This window comes from Prinia subflava, chromosome 8 (genome assembly GCF_021018805.1).
Source record: "Prinia subflava isolate CZ2003 ecotype Zambia chromosome 8, Cam_Psub_1.2, whole genome shotgun sequence".
In the NCBI taxonomy this organism is placed as follows: Eukaryota; Metazoa; Chordata; class Aves; order Passeriformes; family Cisticolidae; genus Prinia; species Prinia subflava.
Genome location: NC_086254.1, coordinates 30,989,696 through 31,008,931, shown reverse-complemented (window position 1 = coordinate 31,008,931; position 19,236 = coordinate 30,989,696). Strand labels below are relative to the sequence as shown.

General features: G+C 47.9%; 1 protein-coding gene across 1 annotated transcript in view; it reads left to right on the top strand.

The window, feature by feature from the left end:
- Window positions 1–6,130: 6,130 nt before the first annotated feature.
- Window positions 6,131–19,236, top strand: part of RIMS4 (regulating synaptic membrane exocytosis 4) — a 55,491-nt gene continuing 42,385 nt past the window's right edge. The window contains exon 1 of the mRNA XM_063404609.1: window positions 6,131–6,462. Within this exon, the coding sequence (XP_063260679.1) occupies window positions 6,366–6,462 (97 nt within the window). The 5' untranslated portion in view covers window positions 6,131–6,365. The remainder of the gene's footprint in view (window positions 6,463–19,236) is intronic.

The following is a 19,236-nucleotide window of genomic DNA, read 5'->3' as shown; positions in this document are numbered from 1 at the left end:
TAATTCTCCAGCCATCATTACTTTGCTTGGTTATCATTCATACATTTCTATGTGCTAGTTTGCTTGGAGGAAAGAGATTGGACATTTAGAGTGGATGAGTCTATATTTTTGAAATTGGAGCTAAATTACCCACCAGTTGAAGCATTATTGTGTTTTACAATAATTGCTGATTAAGATTCAAATGCACTAAATTCCACCTGTCATTCCCAGCATTGCCTCTGTTGTGACAATGCCAACACCATGAGTGGATACGAATGAAAGGACTGAAGGAAATGGTTTGTCTGCAGAATTCCATCCCTTCATTCTGCCACAATCTGCCAAACTCCTCTCCCAAACCCTTGGGATATTTGCCACAAAATGTCTGCTCTGTCAGAGGTTTCATGGAATGAAAACCCCGTGGTTCAGGTTTCCAGAGCAGCCTCTGTGTTTTCACACCCATGCAGGACAGGCACCCAACCTTCCTGAGCTGCACCCCTCTCTCACGTGTGGCCAGTCAGCCAGGTGCTTTAAAACACTGATGCTCATGACTGTTGAGGGAATTTCCAGATGGACTTCTCTATTTCTGGAGGAGCTAGATGGGCTGCTTGTGTACATGAGCTCCTACTTAGTGTCTGTTTTCCTCCTAGCCACAGGATGTGCCCAAGTCCATTTCTTCAGCTCTCTTGAACTTGCCTCTGGCTGCAAAATTTTTTTGGACTGGTTAAGCTCCCCAGTCCTTTCCTTCTCCTCTTGTGCCTCCCACACTTCTGCATTTTTTGCCTTCCTCTTGCTTTTGATCTTCCATTCTCTTTCTCTCAGCTCTCAAGTTTTCCTCACTGTGCCTAACCATTTCCCAGCCTGGAGAGCTGGGGAATAGCACAGCCCTTGGGGAGATAGTTTGTTTATTATAAATCAGGGAAGTGGATAAGCAAGTGCTTGCTCTTACCAGCACTTTCTATATGCAGGTGCTTCCTCTTCCCTTTCACATGTGAGTGAATATTGCAACAGACAAGGTGTCTGCAAATCACCACTACCCTGCACTTCATCAGTCTGGGTCTGCACTTCAGTCATCAGAAGAGAATCAGCCTGATTTCATATCCTTTTACTCATGCTGGCTGGCTGAACCAAAAAAAGCCTGACCCAAACCCCAGCATTGAGAAGGACACAGTGGAGCAGAAGATGGTCTGCTGAGTTATATCCCATGGGAGTGCCCAGACCATCCAAACTTCTGCTGCCAGGGTTGGAAGCCACTGAATGGGCTAAACCCATGCAGTTTTAGTAGCTGCCAAGAGTAAAAACAGAGTGCAGCACGTGCTGTGAAGCCTTGAGTTCTCTTAACTCAGGAAAACCCTGGCTAGACAAATGTGAGAAGAAGCAGGGCTAGCAAGGGACCCAAGGCTGACAGCTCAGCCTCTCATTGCTCATCCTCTGGGCTCTGTCTCACTAGTCATTTAGCACCTTTGTGGGCTTGTTTTTGATAGCTGGAGAGGGTGTGAGAGAGATGTGACTAAAACAACAGGATCTCTGCTTTTAGATGGAGTGTCAGGTTTAAGTAAGTGCAGAGCATTGTGAAAGGCTCCACACAGGTTTGCTCTTTAGGGCATTGTGTGGTTCAGCTGTGCACAATCCACAGCACTCCTGCCTTGCCCGGATCCCAGCCAACACAGGATGTTGTAAAAACCTGTCTGGCCTATAATTTAATTTTGCTAAGGTTAGATCATTTCTTCTGTTAGTGAAAAGTAGAAGGTAGTTCTGAGATTATGGCAGGAAGTCTACAGTCAGCTCCTAGCTCCAACAGAGATTTTCCTTATATACTGTTGGGCAAGCCAACCAAAACTCACATGCTTTGTACCCTGAACTTGTATTAAAAAAATTATACTGCCTTCTGTTCTTTGTCTTGGCTACTTGGACAGTGAGCACTTGGGGAAGAGAAAGGCTTTCACTCAGTATTTATACAGTGCCTGGTTCTTCCAGGCGTCAGCCTGCAGTATTCCCTCTACACAAATAGCAAGAAAGAATAAATAAGTTAAAATGTGCATTTTTATGTAAGTGTACAACAACCAGGCCCAGTGAAGCTGTGGTACTTGGTGTGTTGGGCACAGGAGCCAGTACCTCTGAGCACCACCCTGGATTGATGCCATGGGACCACAGGCCCTTTCTCTATGTTTAGTCCCTGATTCTGTGGATCCATGCTCAGCACATCTCCCCTCCTGCCCTCCAGCCTGCCCAGAAAGGCCAAAAGGAACTTCTGTGTGGAATTAGAGCCCTGAAGAGCAGGGATGGTCAAGTCTGCATTTGTTTTGGGGTGCTGGAGAACATTGTGTGCTGCCAGCCATGAGCTGCCTGGCTCCAGCACCAGCTTCGCTCAGGGCAGGGAAGGAGGAGCATGAGACAGGGAGAAGCCCAGCCCTCCTCACCCTTAGGAATGCTGTATTTACTCTGAGCAGATTTATGCATGAGATGTGTTTTCTCTAGCAGGGCTTGTTTCTCTGCTGCATTTGAGCTCCCAGCATCTGGACTATTTTTTGAGCAAGCAGTGGGCAGAGAGAGCAGAAAGAGCAAACATACACAAATCAGAGAGTTTGGTTTTATTTCCAAACAGGCATACACAGAACCGTAGGGAGTACAAGAGGGAGAGGGCAGCATATCCTCTTGCTCCAGTATAAAAATGAACTTCCTAGGCTGGCCCAGACACCTAAGAGTAAAGACAAAAATATAAACTACGTGACTAGTGGGAAGAGAAAGAGCCAGCAGGAAAAATCTATCCGAGCTTTCCATGGTTCAATCAGTCAGAGCCTGCTTCACTGGGGAAACAATCAATTAACCACTTCCACCAGGGCAGCCACAGACGTGTTGTTCTGGAGGTAGGAAATCTTTGACTTTATTTGTTCTTGATTGCACTCTCAGCTTATTTACAACATCACAGGAACCTTCCTCCCTGTTTATCCTCACTTCTGCAAGTCCCTCCCAAGGATCTTTCTGTCCATGTGGATCGATGAAGAACTCTTACAGATTAACAATTTCCAGCTTCATTGCAAATCCCGATTTCCCTTAAGCAGGCAGCCAAACAAACAATTTCCTCCAGGCATCCGGAGGGCATTACACCTTTAACTGTCCATCCCATTTCCAGCTGTCAGTGCATTTTGTCTCACTTTAAGGCAGATGGTTCTGGTTAAGGGTATTTTGGCCCAACCAATAATCAAAGAGCCCTGCAGGACACATATTTGCCCCCACCCTGAGGAGCAAAATGTAGCAGTCAAATGAGAGGCAGATGACACCAAAGCTAAGGATGATGTTTAGAGCACTCAGCCCAAGCCACTCCGTGGCAGACAGGAGCAGGGAAGGACTCCAGCATGACTGGTCCCACAGATGCCATAAAGAGGGAGGTGGAAGACAGCCTGGAAAAAAAATGGACAAAAGGAGCATTTAAAGAATGTGAACAAGTGGTGCTGAGTTGTGCAGGTGCAAGGAGTTCAGACTGTCTCTGGAGGAAGCTGGCAGATGGATGGGCATGGAAAAAGGTGCCTAGAGGTGGGTGGGGATGATGATGGTCCTCCCCAGCACCTCAAAAGGAGGTCTCAAAGCACTAAAAGCAGAAGAGTCTTCAGTCCTAGTAGGCTGGTGAGAAAACAGAGTGTTGGAGACAGAGATTTACTCTCCAAACCACAGGCCTGTGTCTGCCCTCTCTTTCAAGATGTAGTGAAATGAGAAATTTAGATGGCCACAGCATAAAGCTGAGATAAAACTTCTGTTCCCCATTTAAATTTTTTATTGCAGTCTTTAAATGAAAATAAAGCAGTTGTCAGCACTTTTAGGTAACTTCTTTGCCTGGCAACCTGGAAGCAAATTTTGATTCATAGATGCCTCTTGCTCCTCTGATCAAATGTGCTGGCAGCACTGGTAGACAGGCGCTGTCTTAACAGTTTTAATGCACCTAAATTTGTGCCTGTAGCTGCTGTTAATGCCTTGATTGGTGCTATTGAAATCTCTTCTTAAACATATGGTAATGCATTCCTCACTGATTCCTCTGCTTTTCAAAACTCAGACCTGGAGATATCATTGTCTGTAATAAGTTCATTCTGTTCCTTCTGCTTTACTGCCTGCCTTGCCTAGCTTTGATGAAGTAATTCACATAACTCACTAACTCCAGAGCAAGTTTTGATTAGTTTTTGAGTTAAATAACATATTTTCTTTTAGGAAGTCCTGCAAATTCATCTTGGTATCTCATATTCATATGACCTCTGCCATTCTGGATGCATCCCCAGTAATGAAGAATCTGGATGTCAGGGCTGAGAGTGCACTAGTTGGCTTTAATTGCCCCAAAAAGCTTCATCTGGGCCTCACATTGACCCTCTCTGCCAGGAGCTCCATTTAACCTCCATGCCTGGGGGGCTTCTAGTTCTTGCCTGGGCTGTAGGTGAGATTGTCTCAGCCTGTTCCTGAACTGATGTTTGGCTTTGCATGGATGACTTTGGAGCTGGTGTGTCAACAGGAGCCTCTGCCATCCCCTCCTGCTCTACCTCCCGTGGCAGGGGACTGTCCCTGGTCACAGGGTTGTCCCTGCCCTGTGCAGAGGCTGCTCCTGGCACTCCTTTCCTGCCAGCAGCCCTGCTCTCGCTGCCTCTTGGCACTGGCAGCCACAAACACAACACAGCTCTGGTAGGATTTTCAGTAGATAAAAGACTTCTAAGGGATTGATTTATTATCTATTTGAGAATGGACATTACAGGCCGTTGTTCTGGAGCACTCAACACTTAGTGGTTTTGGCCACACTTTTCCTAAGGGAGATATTGGACTCTTAATATGCATTTTTGGATTAGCACAAGCAGGCCTGTCATTCCAGTGGCATGACAGTTATCAGGATGGGGGGACAGACCAAGCACAAGGAACATCTTCCTTTTTCTCCTGGGGGAACAACAACCTTTCTGTGCAGACCATGTCACTAGTGGAAAACAGTCTGTCTAATACTATCCCAGGATGTTTTTTGCATGGAATAAATAAGGCCATACTGCGTTTCCTTCCCCAAAGCAGGAATGGGAGATGCTGTGATGTCTCTGCCATGGCAGCACCTGTGGACAGCTGGCAGTCTTGAGCCACTAGTTCTCCATAAAAAATGAGACATGGGGAAGGATCTAAAATTGGCTCATTTCACAGAGCACAGCACTTCTATCCCATGGTGTGCTGCAGAATGCGCTTAATGCTGAGCCACAACAGGCACCAGCCCTCCTATTCAATGTAACACACCAAGGAAAACCTCCCGGTTTATGTGCTTTCTGCCTGGGAGCTTGTATACATCCAAACAGTGGCTTTTATATTTTGAGGAGGGATTTTTTGTGTGTCTAAAGAGAGGTACAGAGCGACAGAAGGCTGGGAGCCGGGCTGCTCCTCCATTCACACCGGTGCCACTTATATCCCCTCTCTTTCGGAGGAAAGCTTCAAGGTTCTACTCCTGAAAGCTTTAGGGTCGTTTTCTACCGTTCCACTCAGCGAAATCAAAGCCAGGACCCCGCTCTTCCTCCTGCATCTCTCCCCCTGCCTATTTCACTTTCTCAGATCGATTCACAAGCAAACCTACACCTGCGTTATCTCTGTGCTCGGGATGCGCAGGATCTCCTCCGGCCCGGGGAGGGCGAGAGCATCACCGGGGCTGAGCGAGGCCGGGCTCGGGCAGGGCGGGGAGGGCGAGAGCATCAGCGGGGCTCAGCGAGGCCGGGGAAGGGGAGACCATCAACGGGGCTAAGCGAGGCCGGGGTCGGGGCAGGGCGGGAAAGGTGAGAACATAACCGGGGCTGAGCGAGGCCGGGCTCGGGGCACGGAGCACCAGCGGGGCTGAGCGAGGCCGGGCTGGGGCAGGGCGGGGAAGGCGAGAGCATCACCGGGGCTGAGCGAGGCCGGACTCGGGGCAGGGCGGGGAAGGCGAGAGCACCAGCGGGGCTGAGCGAGGCCGGGCTCGAGCAGGGAGCACCAGCGGGGCTGAGCGAGGCCGGGCTCGGGCAGGGCGGGGAAGGCGAGAGCATCACCGGGGCTGAGCGAGGCCGGGCTGGGGCAGGGCGGGGAGGGCGCACGGCGGAGCCGGGCCCGCCCGGGGCGGGGGAGCCGGGCCCGTCCCGCCCTCGGGCCGCGATTGGCGGCGGCGCGGCCGGGGCGGGGGCGGGCGGTGCGCAGGGCCGGGCGGCAGCAGGTGGCTGCGCTCCGCTCCGCGCTCCTGCCTCGCCTGTCTCTCCTGCCTCGCCTCTCCTCTCCTCTCCCCGCCGCCTCAGCGCGGCCCCGCCGCCGCCAAGACGCCGCGGGCCGTGCTCCGAGTGAAGAATGGGGCGGCCAAGCTCGCCAAGCCGCCCGCGGCCGCGGGCGAGACCCCCGGCGGCGCCCCCGGACCCGGGCTCTTCATGGAGCGGTCGCAGAGCCGCCTCAGCCTGTCCGCCTCCTTCGAGGCCCTGGCCATCTACTTCCCCTGCATGAACAGCTTCGACGAGGAGGACGCGGGTACGGGGGCCGGGCGCGGGGCTCTCGGGGGCGGCGGTTCCCGGGCTGTGTCCGTCCGCCGTGGGCGGTGTGGGCAGCGCTGGGCTCGGGGCCGGGGCTCGTCCCGGCGGGGGTGCCGGGGGTGCTGGGGGCTGCTGGCGAAGGGATGCGTGTGCCTGAGCAGGTGAAGACTGGGAGTGTGTTCCAGCGGTGAGACACGCTCCGGCTGCCGATCGATAGGAAACATGGGTTATCAGCAAATGGAGCGGCTCACGCTCCATCCTCCGCTGTGTGAATGAAGGGCAGCGCTCGGGGAGGAGGCGTCCATTCTGCCGGGCGGTGTGTCCACTCTGATTTACACACCACCAGCTCTAGGGCTAATTGTTCCCAGGGGTTGTTAGCACCGTACACCATGCTGCTTTTGGAGAGGGGAATAAAGGGATTCGGTTTAAATGAGGGCAAAGTAAATCCCAAAACAAAAGCCTTGCAGAATGGATGCAGTGATTTTTTTTGCCGGTATCCGAAAGACCTTTCTGGCCTCGGTAGTCATAAAATGAGACCAAGCTTAAAAAAGAGGGGCACTGGTAGGGAAAAGTAGGAAGGGCATTGGGTTTGACGGGAGAGGAAGGGTGGTGGGCGTAGAGGGCAGCGCAGCCGCTGCGTGGGCAGGGAGGGGTGCGCGGGGTGATGGAGAGCGGTCGGTCGGAGAGCTCTGTCCCTTCCCGGAGGCTCTCTGGGAACTGAGGAATGCTTTTCCCAGCGCCCACTGTACCAGGGGCTGAACCTGTGAGTGGCAAATAACGAAAGTTGGTAACTAAGGCGTATTTTAGCCCTGACTGTCATGGTTGCATCCCTCAAAATGCCGGCATGCTCCTTTGTCTAGTGGCTCATCTCAAGATGTGCAGATGCCAGCAGGAATACATCAGCCCGCCAGCTGCTACACCTGTAACGATGTTGTTTTTAAAGGAGTTGACGTAAGAATCAATTCATCATCTGTGTGATTAACCTAGACTTGTCATCAGCATCATGCAGGGGTGGCAGGCAGAGGATTGTCTCCTCCAACAGATGTAGTTTTTCAAATTTTTTGTCTAAAAATCTTGCTGATGATTTGTTTGCACTTCAGATTTGGTTCAAATGCCGAGGAGCATACAAGACAATAACGGGAGCTTTGGGAAGTCTCAGCGCTGTTGCTTCAGGAATGATTGATAGTGAGACATGCTCAAGTATGAGAACCCAACACAATGCCCAGGACAGCATTTCATTCCCTGGTGTCCAACCTCTCCTGCTCTGAGCAAGGTGATAGTTTAGGTGAATGCTTCTTCTTCCAGCACTTAAAATAACCCATTTTTGCGCTGAATTGTATTTATTCACGCTTAGTGAATGTTCATGTATGAATGTTAATAAGTTGCTCTTAATACAACACAACTACTTGTCTCTGAATTAAATAAATCTACAATTAAGACCTCATTCTCCAGCAGCTTATGAGCAGATCTTGCCTGTGTGAGTTGTCTCGTTAGTGAAGCTGCTCAGGGTGGATTCAGTGCGAGGAGGATGTTGCAGTGTTGCTCCTGTATTTGGTGCTGTGAGTGTGTATTCAGACATGTATGAGCAACCAGCCAGGAAGAACGTGTGCTGCTTTCTACTTTTGGTCTTAAAACTACCAGTGTATAATTTTCTCAAGCAAATAGATGACATGAAAGAGAAATTATAAGAGGAATGCTGAAATTGTGACAGATAAGATTCTATATTATTCATACCCATGCATGCTTCTGAAATTGTGAGAGATTCTGACCAGTTTGGGTTGCAGCATGATTTCTGTCAAGAAAATAGATCTCGATAGCTCATTCAGGGAGATGAATACTGCACTTGGCAAGATGTTCTCTGTAGGAGGTGGAAGAAAAAAAATGAAATTGATCCCAGGGGCATTGACAAAGTAAACAATCCTATTTCAAACAGACACATCATCCATTTTGTCTGAAGCTGAGAACCACATCTTTAAGAGAATAGCCATCCTATGGGAAAAGGAGAAGAGCTGATAAATGGCCAAGCTTAAAGGAAACTTGACGTTTTCCTCTGAAAGAGGAAAACAGCCTAATGATTGCTTAAATCTACAAACAAGAAAAATTTTTCAGGTGTTTCATTTAAGTTACTATGGGTGGGTTATATCAAAGGAGCCTAAAAGGAAATTCACAGATGTGCTGAGAGCCGTGGCCCCATTTGGGCAGTGGTAACAACAGCTCTTGCTTCCAGTATTTCGCCCTTTTAGTCTGGAAAAATTACTCTGCTTTTGAAAAATACAGAATATACTTCCACTTACACAATATTTCCTTTTCTGCCATGGCTCTTTTGTTCTTCTTTGCTGTCTACTTTGTGGGCATAAGGTGAGAAGACTCTCCTCATCTTCCACAATTCCTTTGCCTGGTACACCTGCAGTGTGTCTGGACAGAGTTCTGGGAGTGAACTGGGTGCAGATGATTTTTAGGTGTGCAGAAACAGGCAGCCAGTGGAGGCAGGAAAGCAACAGGGCTTGGAGCAAGAGACAGGATCACATCTGAGTGCTTCCAGAGCATGAGGGTGATGGAGTTTCAGATATGTCATGTCCATATGTCTCTCCAAAGAGGTGGATGTGGACTTCTGTGATTTAATACCCTTTTCATTCCTCAGCTGCGTCTACAAAGAAGATGCTCTGAGCAAATGCGGAGCTTTTTTTTTGCCAGGAAGTTGCAGTGGGGCTTTGAAATAGCCAAAATGCTCCCAGTAGTTCAAGGACTCGGGGTTAATAACTCTTTTGATCTCAGCATGGTAATGTCGCTGCCCTTCCTGCTGGCTGAGTGCCACTGTCTTTGCTCCACTGAGGTCCACAGCAATGTCAGTGAAGTTTAAGGATTTTTAAACTGCAGTTATTATCAGAATAATTGTTGGTTTAACTTATGCAAATGTCTATCCTACATTGCAGTTATGGAGTAGTGGAGTAAGAAGAGGTAGAAGTCAGTCATGCACTCTTTGTGGGCACATTTCTAGAATGCCTGTTTCTAACACAAATCTTGTGAACACAAATCTTAGCTGTTCTGAGGATCTGCCATACGCTTGGTCTTGGCTGGGATCAGCCGTTTGGAATGCTGATATTCCTGTGGGAACGTGTCAGAACGAACCGAAATGCTGAGAGCTGAACTGCCAAGTGGCAAGTGCGTGTGGGTTAATAACAGGATCCATGGTGACTGTGGGCACCTGCCTTGTAGGCAGCTTGTGGTGCACCTGGGTACAGCTCATGATTAAAACTGAGGTGTTTGAAATGGGGATGGGGTGTATGAAATCCCCCTTTGACTGATGGTGGCCTCAGCACACCCCTCCCCAGTTCAGGATGAAGGTCATCCTTAAGGTTAATGGTGTGGAGAACCATCTTGCTCCTTGTGTGGAGCATGAAGCTTGGAAACCTGGCTAAAGCAGAACAGAAAATAAGGATTTTGTAGACAGTAACAACTGACTTAGAGGTGCACATGCAGAACAAGCAAGCTTTGAGCAGGAGAGGGGAGGTGGTTTGGGTAGCTGGGACAGTTGGTGTAGCAGGGGTGAACCTGCTGGGAGTTGGGAAGTCAGAAGCAGTGCTCAGCTCTGGAGGGGTGAGAGCTTCCAGAGGAGCACCCAGTGTACTACAGAGGACAAGAACTACACCTAAAGCAAGACAGGCAGGGGAATGCAAAGAGTCACTGGAAGGGATGGGGTTTCCTTTCTGTGCCTAAACTTCAGCACCCAGCAGCACTTCTCAGGTCTGGGTGTGTGCTCCAGCTGTGCTGTGGCCTGAGCGGGTGAGACTCTGTGGTGCACCAGCTCCTTTCATCCTACATCCTGGTTTTCTTGGGAAGGACACCTGCTCGCAGTGTCAGGAGGCATCTGAAGCACGCCCTGACAGGAATGCAGATTTGGATGTGTGGAACAGTAGCTGTGGGTCACACTGCAAATGCAGCTACCCTGGAATCCAGGTCCAGCTGGAGCATCTACACAAGGTTCTTTACATGCACAGGTGTGAAGAGCAGGGCTGCTCTGGTCAGGAAGCAGGGGAAGGTGCTGAGCAGCTGTGAGGGACTTGTAATGTCCCCTCCCTGGTCAGGACCTCAGCACGGTGACTGTCCAGCTTGGCAGAGCCCTGTCCTGGCTGCAAGACAGGAGAATCAAATCGTGTCTCAGCCAGCTGGACCAAGCGTCTGGCAGAAAGAAAATGGTTTCCAAAGTCAAAATGTCTCCTAGATACTGACAGTAAGCCTTCCTCGTGTCAGCTGCTCATTCAGAAAAGAGTTGAATTAGAGATAAAATTCATCCCAGGCTGCTGCTTTCACATATTATAAAGTACTGGCAGAAGCGCTGTGTTACGATCAATTGCTTTGATGAGAAAGTACGTGAAATACTAATTTAATGGATTTATAAAAAACATTTCACCTATTGAGGTATAAGAAGGGGCTGGGGACTTTTAGGTTAGTTTAGAATATTCTTTTGTTTGGGTTTTATCTATTGAACTTGCTCATAATTTTAAGCATCGACCTTCTCTATAATTTCAAACATTAAAGCTATTAAACAGAGAGAGCCCCTATGTGTGTTTTCATGTTGCCATGGATATTTCTCAGTTGCAGCACTGTATTGGGGTACATATGGTTTAAAAGAAAATTATGATTCAAGGCTTAACTAGTCCATTTTTACATTTTCTTCTTTAAATATACTTTAAGTGCGTTAAGTGCTTTTCGTGCTTACTTTGGTTTTACTTCATCCAAAGTTAATTTTTTGGAGCTCTGTAAGCCTCTAAGCAGTTTTGTTAGTTGTTTGTAAGATAGGTAACCATGCTCATGTGGCAGATATATAGGGAACAGAGTAAATTGTTTGTCTGTATGGAATGTTAGCTATTTTTGAATCAATCTTTTAGAAATGAAAGGATACTTTATCCCTGTAACCCTGCAGAGATAGCCCCTAGAGCTCACCTGGCCATGCGTTACCCCAGGGGTGCCAGCTCTCTTGGTTGGTGCAGGAGGCAGCAAAATCCAGGGTTTTTCCCTCTTGTTGCGCAGTAAGGAGCGGATCTTTGGCCATAGTGTACCCTAGTGATTGTAAGAAACACTTCTCTCCCTGCTGGGCACAGTCTAGCTCTAAGTAAACATGTTTATTTCATAAATGGATTAAGTTGAAATAAAAAATGAGAATCAGTCTTCCATCAGAGAAAAGCCTATGAAAGGGCCCAGCAGGCTGGAAGAAGATGCTGTGGATGGGACCTGCAGAGGCTGGTGATCCCAGACCTGGTTGTGAGTTAATCCAGATCCTAAACCCAGCGCCCGATTCTTACACTGCAGGTACACCTGGTCAGGTAGAGCTGAACAATCCTTGCTGTTCCTAACCTGGCCTGTGCACTGAGGCAGCTTTCTGCTCTCAGTCCCTGCTGATCAGAGGACCACACTTACAGACAACAGGTTTTGTCTTCAGTGGCCGTGGGAGACTGGAGCAGAGCAGGAGCCCTGAGAATGAGTCAGCACTAGGAGCAAAGGATTCGAAGCCTTGTCCTTGTTTGTGTTGCTCTCGGTGTTGTGGCTGCACGTGAGAGCCGTGGGCCTGGGCCAGGTTCGTGCTGTGCCTGTGGAAAGGCAAAGCAAAATGTCAGCGTCAGTCCCAGGGCGCTCGTGGTTGGTGGCAGAACCCGACAGATGGGGACGGTGGCACAGATGGGCGAGCACGGGGAAGGGTGACGTGGCATCGGTCAGCACTCAGCGTGCCAGGCTGCCTTCCTGGGCCACCAGCTGCTTCCCACTCCTGTCTCCTGTGGGGTGTCCTGCAGAGTCCTCCAGCACGTCCCAGCCTGGAGCATCCACCTGTGCCGTGTTTGGAATTGTTAGAAACGCTGATGTAAGGCGGGAGGAAGGGCAGGAGCTGCTGGCCCAGGGATGTCAAGCTCTGTGCCACAAAGTGCTGCGTAGAAGTTTCCTTGGGGATGGTCTTGGTGTGGATTTACAGGGGAGAGGGATGTGGATGAGGTCATGGGCCACAGTGGTGGCTCTGTGCTGTCCCCTCAGCTTTTGCAGCCATGGAGAGCACAGCTTTGTGTCTCCTTCCATTGAAGGTGGCCTGAGGTGTTCAGAGGATGATGTTGAGATCCAGTCATGTGTCCAAGAGTTGTTGAGGGTGGGTTATATGTGACCCCTGCCAGCCACAGGAAAAGCGTATCTCTTTCTCTTATTCTGCTGTCAACTGGTTTCCAAGTAGAAGAATCTGTCCCTGGAAAGCTTTCTATCTAGGAGACACTGTTTTCTTACTGCTTCTATTTCATGTGCAGTTAATTCTAATGCAACATTTATTAATTCAAAAGCACTCTGTTCTCCAGGCAAAAGAAAATTATCTTTGCCCTGTCAGATTCTTGCATCAGGACAAGTTGTGAAATGCTGTAACTACTTCGCTTCAACATTTCTGTTTGACAGAATGTGTGGATCTGCTTTGTGTAGGGAAGAATTAAGTTTGATTGGAGTAGTTGTTTTGAGGAATAATTTATCTGTGCAATTGTTTTCTGAAGCACTCTTTGCTTATATTTGAATGCCTTCAGTTAGATTAGAAATGTGAACAACTTAATTTAGGAAATGGTCTGTAAGTCATTGATGGTTTTGATGGGGCAGTGAGACCTGACTCACTTGAGACTCTCAGCCCTGCCGTCTCCTCCTCTCTCCCACAGACATCTGTTGAGAAGCACCATTAGCATATTTGAATAAGGATTTCTGCTCCTCTGCAGAAGTGTTCAACACATTTTGAATATCCCATCTATCCAAATGATGTTCCCTTGGGGTTTGATTTTATTTTCTGGGACGATGTTATACTGTACAGCAACACGTGTCACGATTGGGGTTCTGCAACACAATGATCCATCAGTTGTGCCATTGCCTAAGTCATCTGCTGATGGCACACAAATTAGGCACTCTCTGCTGTCACACCATGCTTGTTTTGAAATCTGCATTTAAGTTGTATCTTTGGCTTTGCTTTTGCAAAACAGCACACTTGTAAAGGCTGACTAGCCCTGATACAGGCTCACCACACGGGGTGTAGCCTGCAGCAATGTCTGTAGCCCTACCTTTTAGTCAAATCCAGCCACAGTTAAATCACTGAGATGGATAATGTTCCACCTTCATGCCATCAGGGTGTTACATCAGCTTCGTCCAAAACATAAAGCACTCATACAGCCTTGCAGAAACCAGTCTAAAATGTTTGAGTGCTCAACAATTTGGAGAGTACACAGTGTACAGAGGTAAATGATACATTTTTCTCAAAACTGTTTTATGACTATGAGGAACTTAAGCCATTGTCTGTGTTCCTACTCTTGCAAATATAGAGGTAGAGGGATCACTTTTATCTGTTCCCCAAGTAACTGAGTCCTAATCAGAAGAACAATTTACCCTAAAATTTATCTTAAATCTGAATGGAAATAATGGATTGCTGTTACACTGCTCCCAACAACATGGGAAGCAATTGATCACTGCTGTCTTCAAAGCAACTCTTCACATCTCAAAACTATTCCTTCTTGTGCTGGTAATTCTGAGCCAGGAAATTACTGTAATGACAGCCATTGCTGCCTGGCATCCCTCTCCCTCCGTTTGCTGTTTGGACCAAAGAAACCTGATGGATGGTTTTGGTTTTGTTGAGTGTTTTGGGGGTTTTGATTGTTTGTTTGGTTTTGTTTTTGCATAAAGCAGTTTTCCAAGTTGGCTTTCTTGCTGGACTTATGATTGTGCAGGAGGAGCAGTGTGGACAATGCCCTGGTTGCTGTCTGGCCCCTTGCAGTGAGGAGTATCTGTTTCCCACACTTTGTATGCAGTATTCCTGTAAATACACACTCTTGTTCCTGGCTAACACTTAGGGTATGATCCATGCTATTTTCCAGATCATTCCCAGCATGAGTGCTGTTAGCTGCTCATTCCCTTTCTGGCATTTGTATGTTAATTTTTTCAGTGCTCTGAAATAACCGGTTTTTACATGTGCCTTTAGTGATTTTCCTTGTGTTGATTTGGAGGGTTGAGCTATTTTATCCCATGGATATTGGTCTGAATTCAATATCTGTTGTTTAGCAAGACCCGTGCTTGTGGGATATTTGTGGGATTGAGAGGTGGGTTAAATGTCTGTGATAAGATGCTTTATCTCCTGGGCATCCAATGTTAGTGGATGATTTTGGGAGCTGGAGGAGATGCTCTGTAACTGAGGATCTGTGGATAAAATGCAACATCCTTGAAAACCTTTGCTTTCAGTGCATCCAGAGTGCATCCACCTTCTCATCACTTCATTCTATGATGCTCAGGTCAGGGAGTGCCAGGGTGTCAGCAGCTGGAATGAGGATAATAGTGGTTCTTACTGTGCTTCCCATTGGTGACATCTGATTAAAGAGGTTGTAGTCTCTCTCCATGGTTGTGTCCCTCTCTCGAGCTGACCATCCTCTGAGGAGCAGCAGCTCAGCTGCTGGTGGGCTCAGACTTGCAGAATGACCCAACTTAGCAAGGAAGCAGCAGTGTCACCAAGGGACAGGAGTGTGGGGACAGCTGCCCCTCGCTCTGCTCCCTGGGCAATATGGATGGGGGTGACAGTTTCCCAGGGGGTGACAGTTTCCCAGGGGTGTGGGACTTTTGCCAGCTGCCCACCAGCAGTATGCATATTTACAGTCAGCAGGGAATGTATCCTGCCACGTGGATGGAAAACATGTTAATTGTGTTGCAGCCAAGATGTCTAAGAAGATTAAGATTTTTTTTTTCCTGTTGTAAATCCAGCTCCTTGTTTAGCACTTCTCAGCATCCTGGGAGGATTGTGTGGGTGGGTGTGGTTTTTTTTTTTTAATTTTATTTTTACTATTTACCTTTCCTTTCTTGTATTTTATGCATGTCATCACAGCTCCAGTGAAAAGTTAGGATCCCTTCACTCAAGATTTTAAGGTGGCTGCTTTATATCCATATTTGTGTTTTAATCAGATCTTTAGAAGAAAAAAAGAGAAGGCTTTCCTTTTTAATGCCCGTTGGATTTTCAGTTGTTGTAGTGGATTAATTCCTGAAAGTATCATTACAACTCAGACCTGATAACTTTCCCTGTCCCTTAAATTCAGGTTGTGCTGCTATCCTCTGGCTGAAGCCCTGCTACCTCCTGCCATGAGATCTCACCAGTAGCCTGTGGGATTAGAGCAACTGCTCTGCACCACTTCTGCAGAGCCCTTCCACCTTTATAGCAGTTTGAATTAAATTCACAGTAAGGGTAGACAGCTCCAGACTAGCTTTTGGAGCTTGTCAGTATTCTGCTCTTCCCCAGATCCCCCCAAACCAGAAGGAATTGCAGGAATTGCTGTCACAAGCCACTGTTGTGTTTCAGTGGTGAATTTGGTATGTGCCAAAACTCCGTGTGTTTTTGTGTGGGTTTATCCCCACACATCTGCCTTTGTGGATCACATAGCCCACAGTATATCTGCTCCAGATACAAGATTTTTGTTTTAATGTACGTAAAGAGGAAAGGCTTAGATCACATTATCTAATGTACCTTGAGATAAAAACAAGCGTTCTGCCATGAGCCATGAGCATGACTACAAGAGTCGGTGCTTGTTTCAAATATTGAATGTGCAAAGTTGGGCTGTTTCAAAAATGGCTGTGAGTTTTGGTCTCTGGTATTTGTTGAAGGTGAATGGGGTTTGGGGCTGCGTCTGCTTTTGGCAGTTCAGAAAATCACCCCACAGCTCTGCAAGCATGGGGCTGAGGCTGCTGCTCTGGCTGTGTGAGGCCAGCTGGAGCAGAGGAGCTGACCCTCGCTGGGATTGTGCAGGTCAGGGAGGTTGATGGGGGACAGTGCAAGCGCTGGTGTGCAAAGCGGGGCGGGCAGTGCCGACAGCGGGCGCGCGGGCCAGCGCTCAGCCTGGCAGACAGCGCGTGTTAAACCGGGGTGATTTATGGAACAGCTTCTGTTAAAAGCTTCCTCGTGCACTTCAGGAAGCGGGGCTGCCAGATTGGTCAAACTCCAATGCCCAGGCAGTTTGAATTGGCTGCCGGCTGCAGTAACAAGCGTGGCGAAACCCGAACAGCCGTTTCCTCCTGGCTTTGCAGGCTGCCACATCGGTGCTGCTGCTCGCAAAACAGACAGTGTCAAAATGTTACGCGCTATGAGGACATTGCCATGGCAACGTTAGCATCCCATGACACCCCTGCTCCTCCTGCGGTGTCAGCGCATGCTGTCGATGTACTTTCCTCCTCCATCTGGGGCCTTGAGGAGTGCTGGGGTACGGGATCATACGGATCTCTTCAGTTATGGGGCTGGGGGTGGAAGAGACGCTCTCACTGGGCTTTTGGGTGGCTTAAGTATGGCAATGATTGCTTCTTTTAGCATAGCAACACTCTCATGATTGTGGTTGGCTTCAAAAGCACCTGGGTTTGCTTTCTGCTGCACTGAGGAAGCAGCTTTCCCTCCATCAGATGGTCGGTGCAGTAGCTGTGTCCTAGCTGGCATCAGAGGCACCCACACTCACAGAATCATTAGGAGGAGACCTCCAGGATCATCAAGTCCAACCCAGCCCTAACCTCAACTAAACCATGGCACCAAGTGCCACATCTTGTCTTTGCTTAAACACATCCAGAGATGGTGAATCCACCACCTCCCCAAGTAGACCATGCCAATACTTTACTATCCTTTCTGTAAAAGACTTTTTCTAATATCCAGCCTATATTTCTCTTGGCGCAGCTTAAGGCTGTGTCCTCTCGTTCTGTCAGTGCTGCCTGGAGAAAGAGACTGACCCCACCTGATGCAGCCACCTTTCAGGGAGTTGTAGAGAGTGATAAAGTCATCTCTGAGTCTTCTTTTCTCCAGGATAAACACGCCCAGCTCTCTCAGTCGTTCCTCATAGGGTTTGTGCTCCAAGCCCCTCACAGCCACGTTGCCTCCTCTAGATGCACTCAAGCATCTGAAAGTCCTTCCTGAACTGAGGGGCCAGGCTGGACACAGCACTCAATGTCCTTCCTAAACTGAGGGGACACAGCTGCTCACAGCACTCAGTGTCCTTCCTAAACTGAGGGTCCAGAGCTGGACAAAGCAGTCGAGGTGCGGCCTCACCAGTGCTGAATACAAGGAAGAATGACCTCCCTGCTCCTGCTGGACACACTATTCCTGATATCACTCCTATCAGGCAGCTCTCACAGTTTGGAAAGACACTCTGGTCCTGTTTTGGGACCGGTCCTTTCAGCCCAGAGAAAGCCTGTTGCTGATGTCCATCTTCAGCACCACTGGCTGTAGGGCTGGTTTTGGAGAGCTGCCCCACACCTTTGGGTGGAGTTTCCTCCATGGCTACCTGGAGTTTCATCATGTCTTGATCACTGTTTTGGGCCTGCCTAAAAATATTTCAGTTTTTGCTGCTACCTCTGTGTCCTGCCAGGGTTTTCAGTATTCCCTAAGGTTTATTTTCCCCTTGTCTTCCTATATTTCTGTATTTTTGCCAGGTAACATATTCCAAAATTAGCATCATGATTTTTTTTCACACATGTTTATTGGCTCTTCTCCCTTGACATAGGGAAAGCTGTTCTCAATATAAGCTAAAGCCTTGGCAAGAAATAACAAAGGTGGAGATGTTTCCTGTATGGCAGCCTGTGGACCTTCCACCAGTGCACATTTCTCATTGCTGCTTGGTATTTTATTAGAGCAGGAGAGGGAGGATCTGGGGTTAGTTACTGTGTATGCAAAGATTCTGCAAATGGCAAGGGCAAAGAGATGTTTAACTCAGGATTTGCCTACCCAGGCTGTGGATGTGCAATTCAAGGTATGTGGATACACAACAAAACTGTTTTCACACAGTGGTGCTACAGCGTAAAGGGATCATATATGATAAAACCCAGAGCTTGTGATCTTTGCATCTGGTCTAAAGGGTCTGAGGGGGTAAGTGTGAGGTTTGAGAAAGTACCTGTTGAGGCTACAGGAAGGAGCAGATTTGATTTTTCAATCATATCTGTTTATCTGGACCCACTTCAGAACCGTTTCACAACAGTAATTCTCAGCTCTCCCATTTTGCCCAGTGCTCTGCTTTGAGTCATGCCAAAGTCCCAAGTTAATTGTTCTATAAACTTGTTTTTCATCTGTTTCCACTGAATTCCTGGCATCTGCCTAGTAACAGGAGTAGGTCTGTTCCTGTGACCTGGCTGCTCAGTCTCTGCAGAAATGCTTTTACTGCTCCTGCACAGGAGACATTGCTATGTCCAGAACTCAATTTTTCCCAAGACACAATCCAAGCCAAGTGCCTCTAAACCTGGCATCGTGTGGGTCCTATTTCAATATTTTTCTATTTCTGTCTCAGTCCTGCCTGGCTTACCTACTAAAACACTCTATGAAATACTGCATGGTCGACTGAGGCAAAACCTGGCTTGTTGCTCTAGGAATAATACCAGGCAAATTATCCACAGTCCATTTTATTTGGTGAATTCGACTGTTTTCACAGCCTGTTCACTGCAGCTGTCTGCTGCAGAAAGGCAGCAAGCTTGTTGGACAGAGTGACTGTAAAAATCAGGAAGTCTTATTTCAGGCCATAATTTTGTTTAATTTCCTGAAATCTAGAAAGCTCTGTATTTTCTAACACGTCTTTGCTCTGGAGCTCTAAGGCTGGATTTCCAAAGATTACCCATACAGGGTACTGCCTGCCTGAAAAATGTTGGTAGGAGGGTTGAATCCTGAAAATGTTGCACTGAGCAAAATATTAAAAACTTCACATGCCAGTTTTGTTAAGAATATGCTTTTATATACAAACTGACCAAGATAGAAGTGTTCAGCGAATGTCAATTA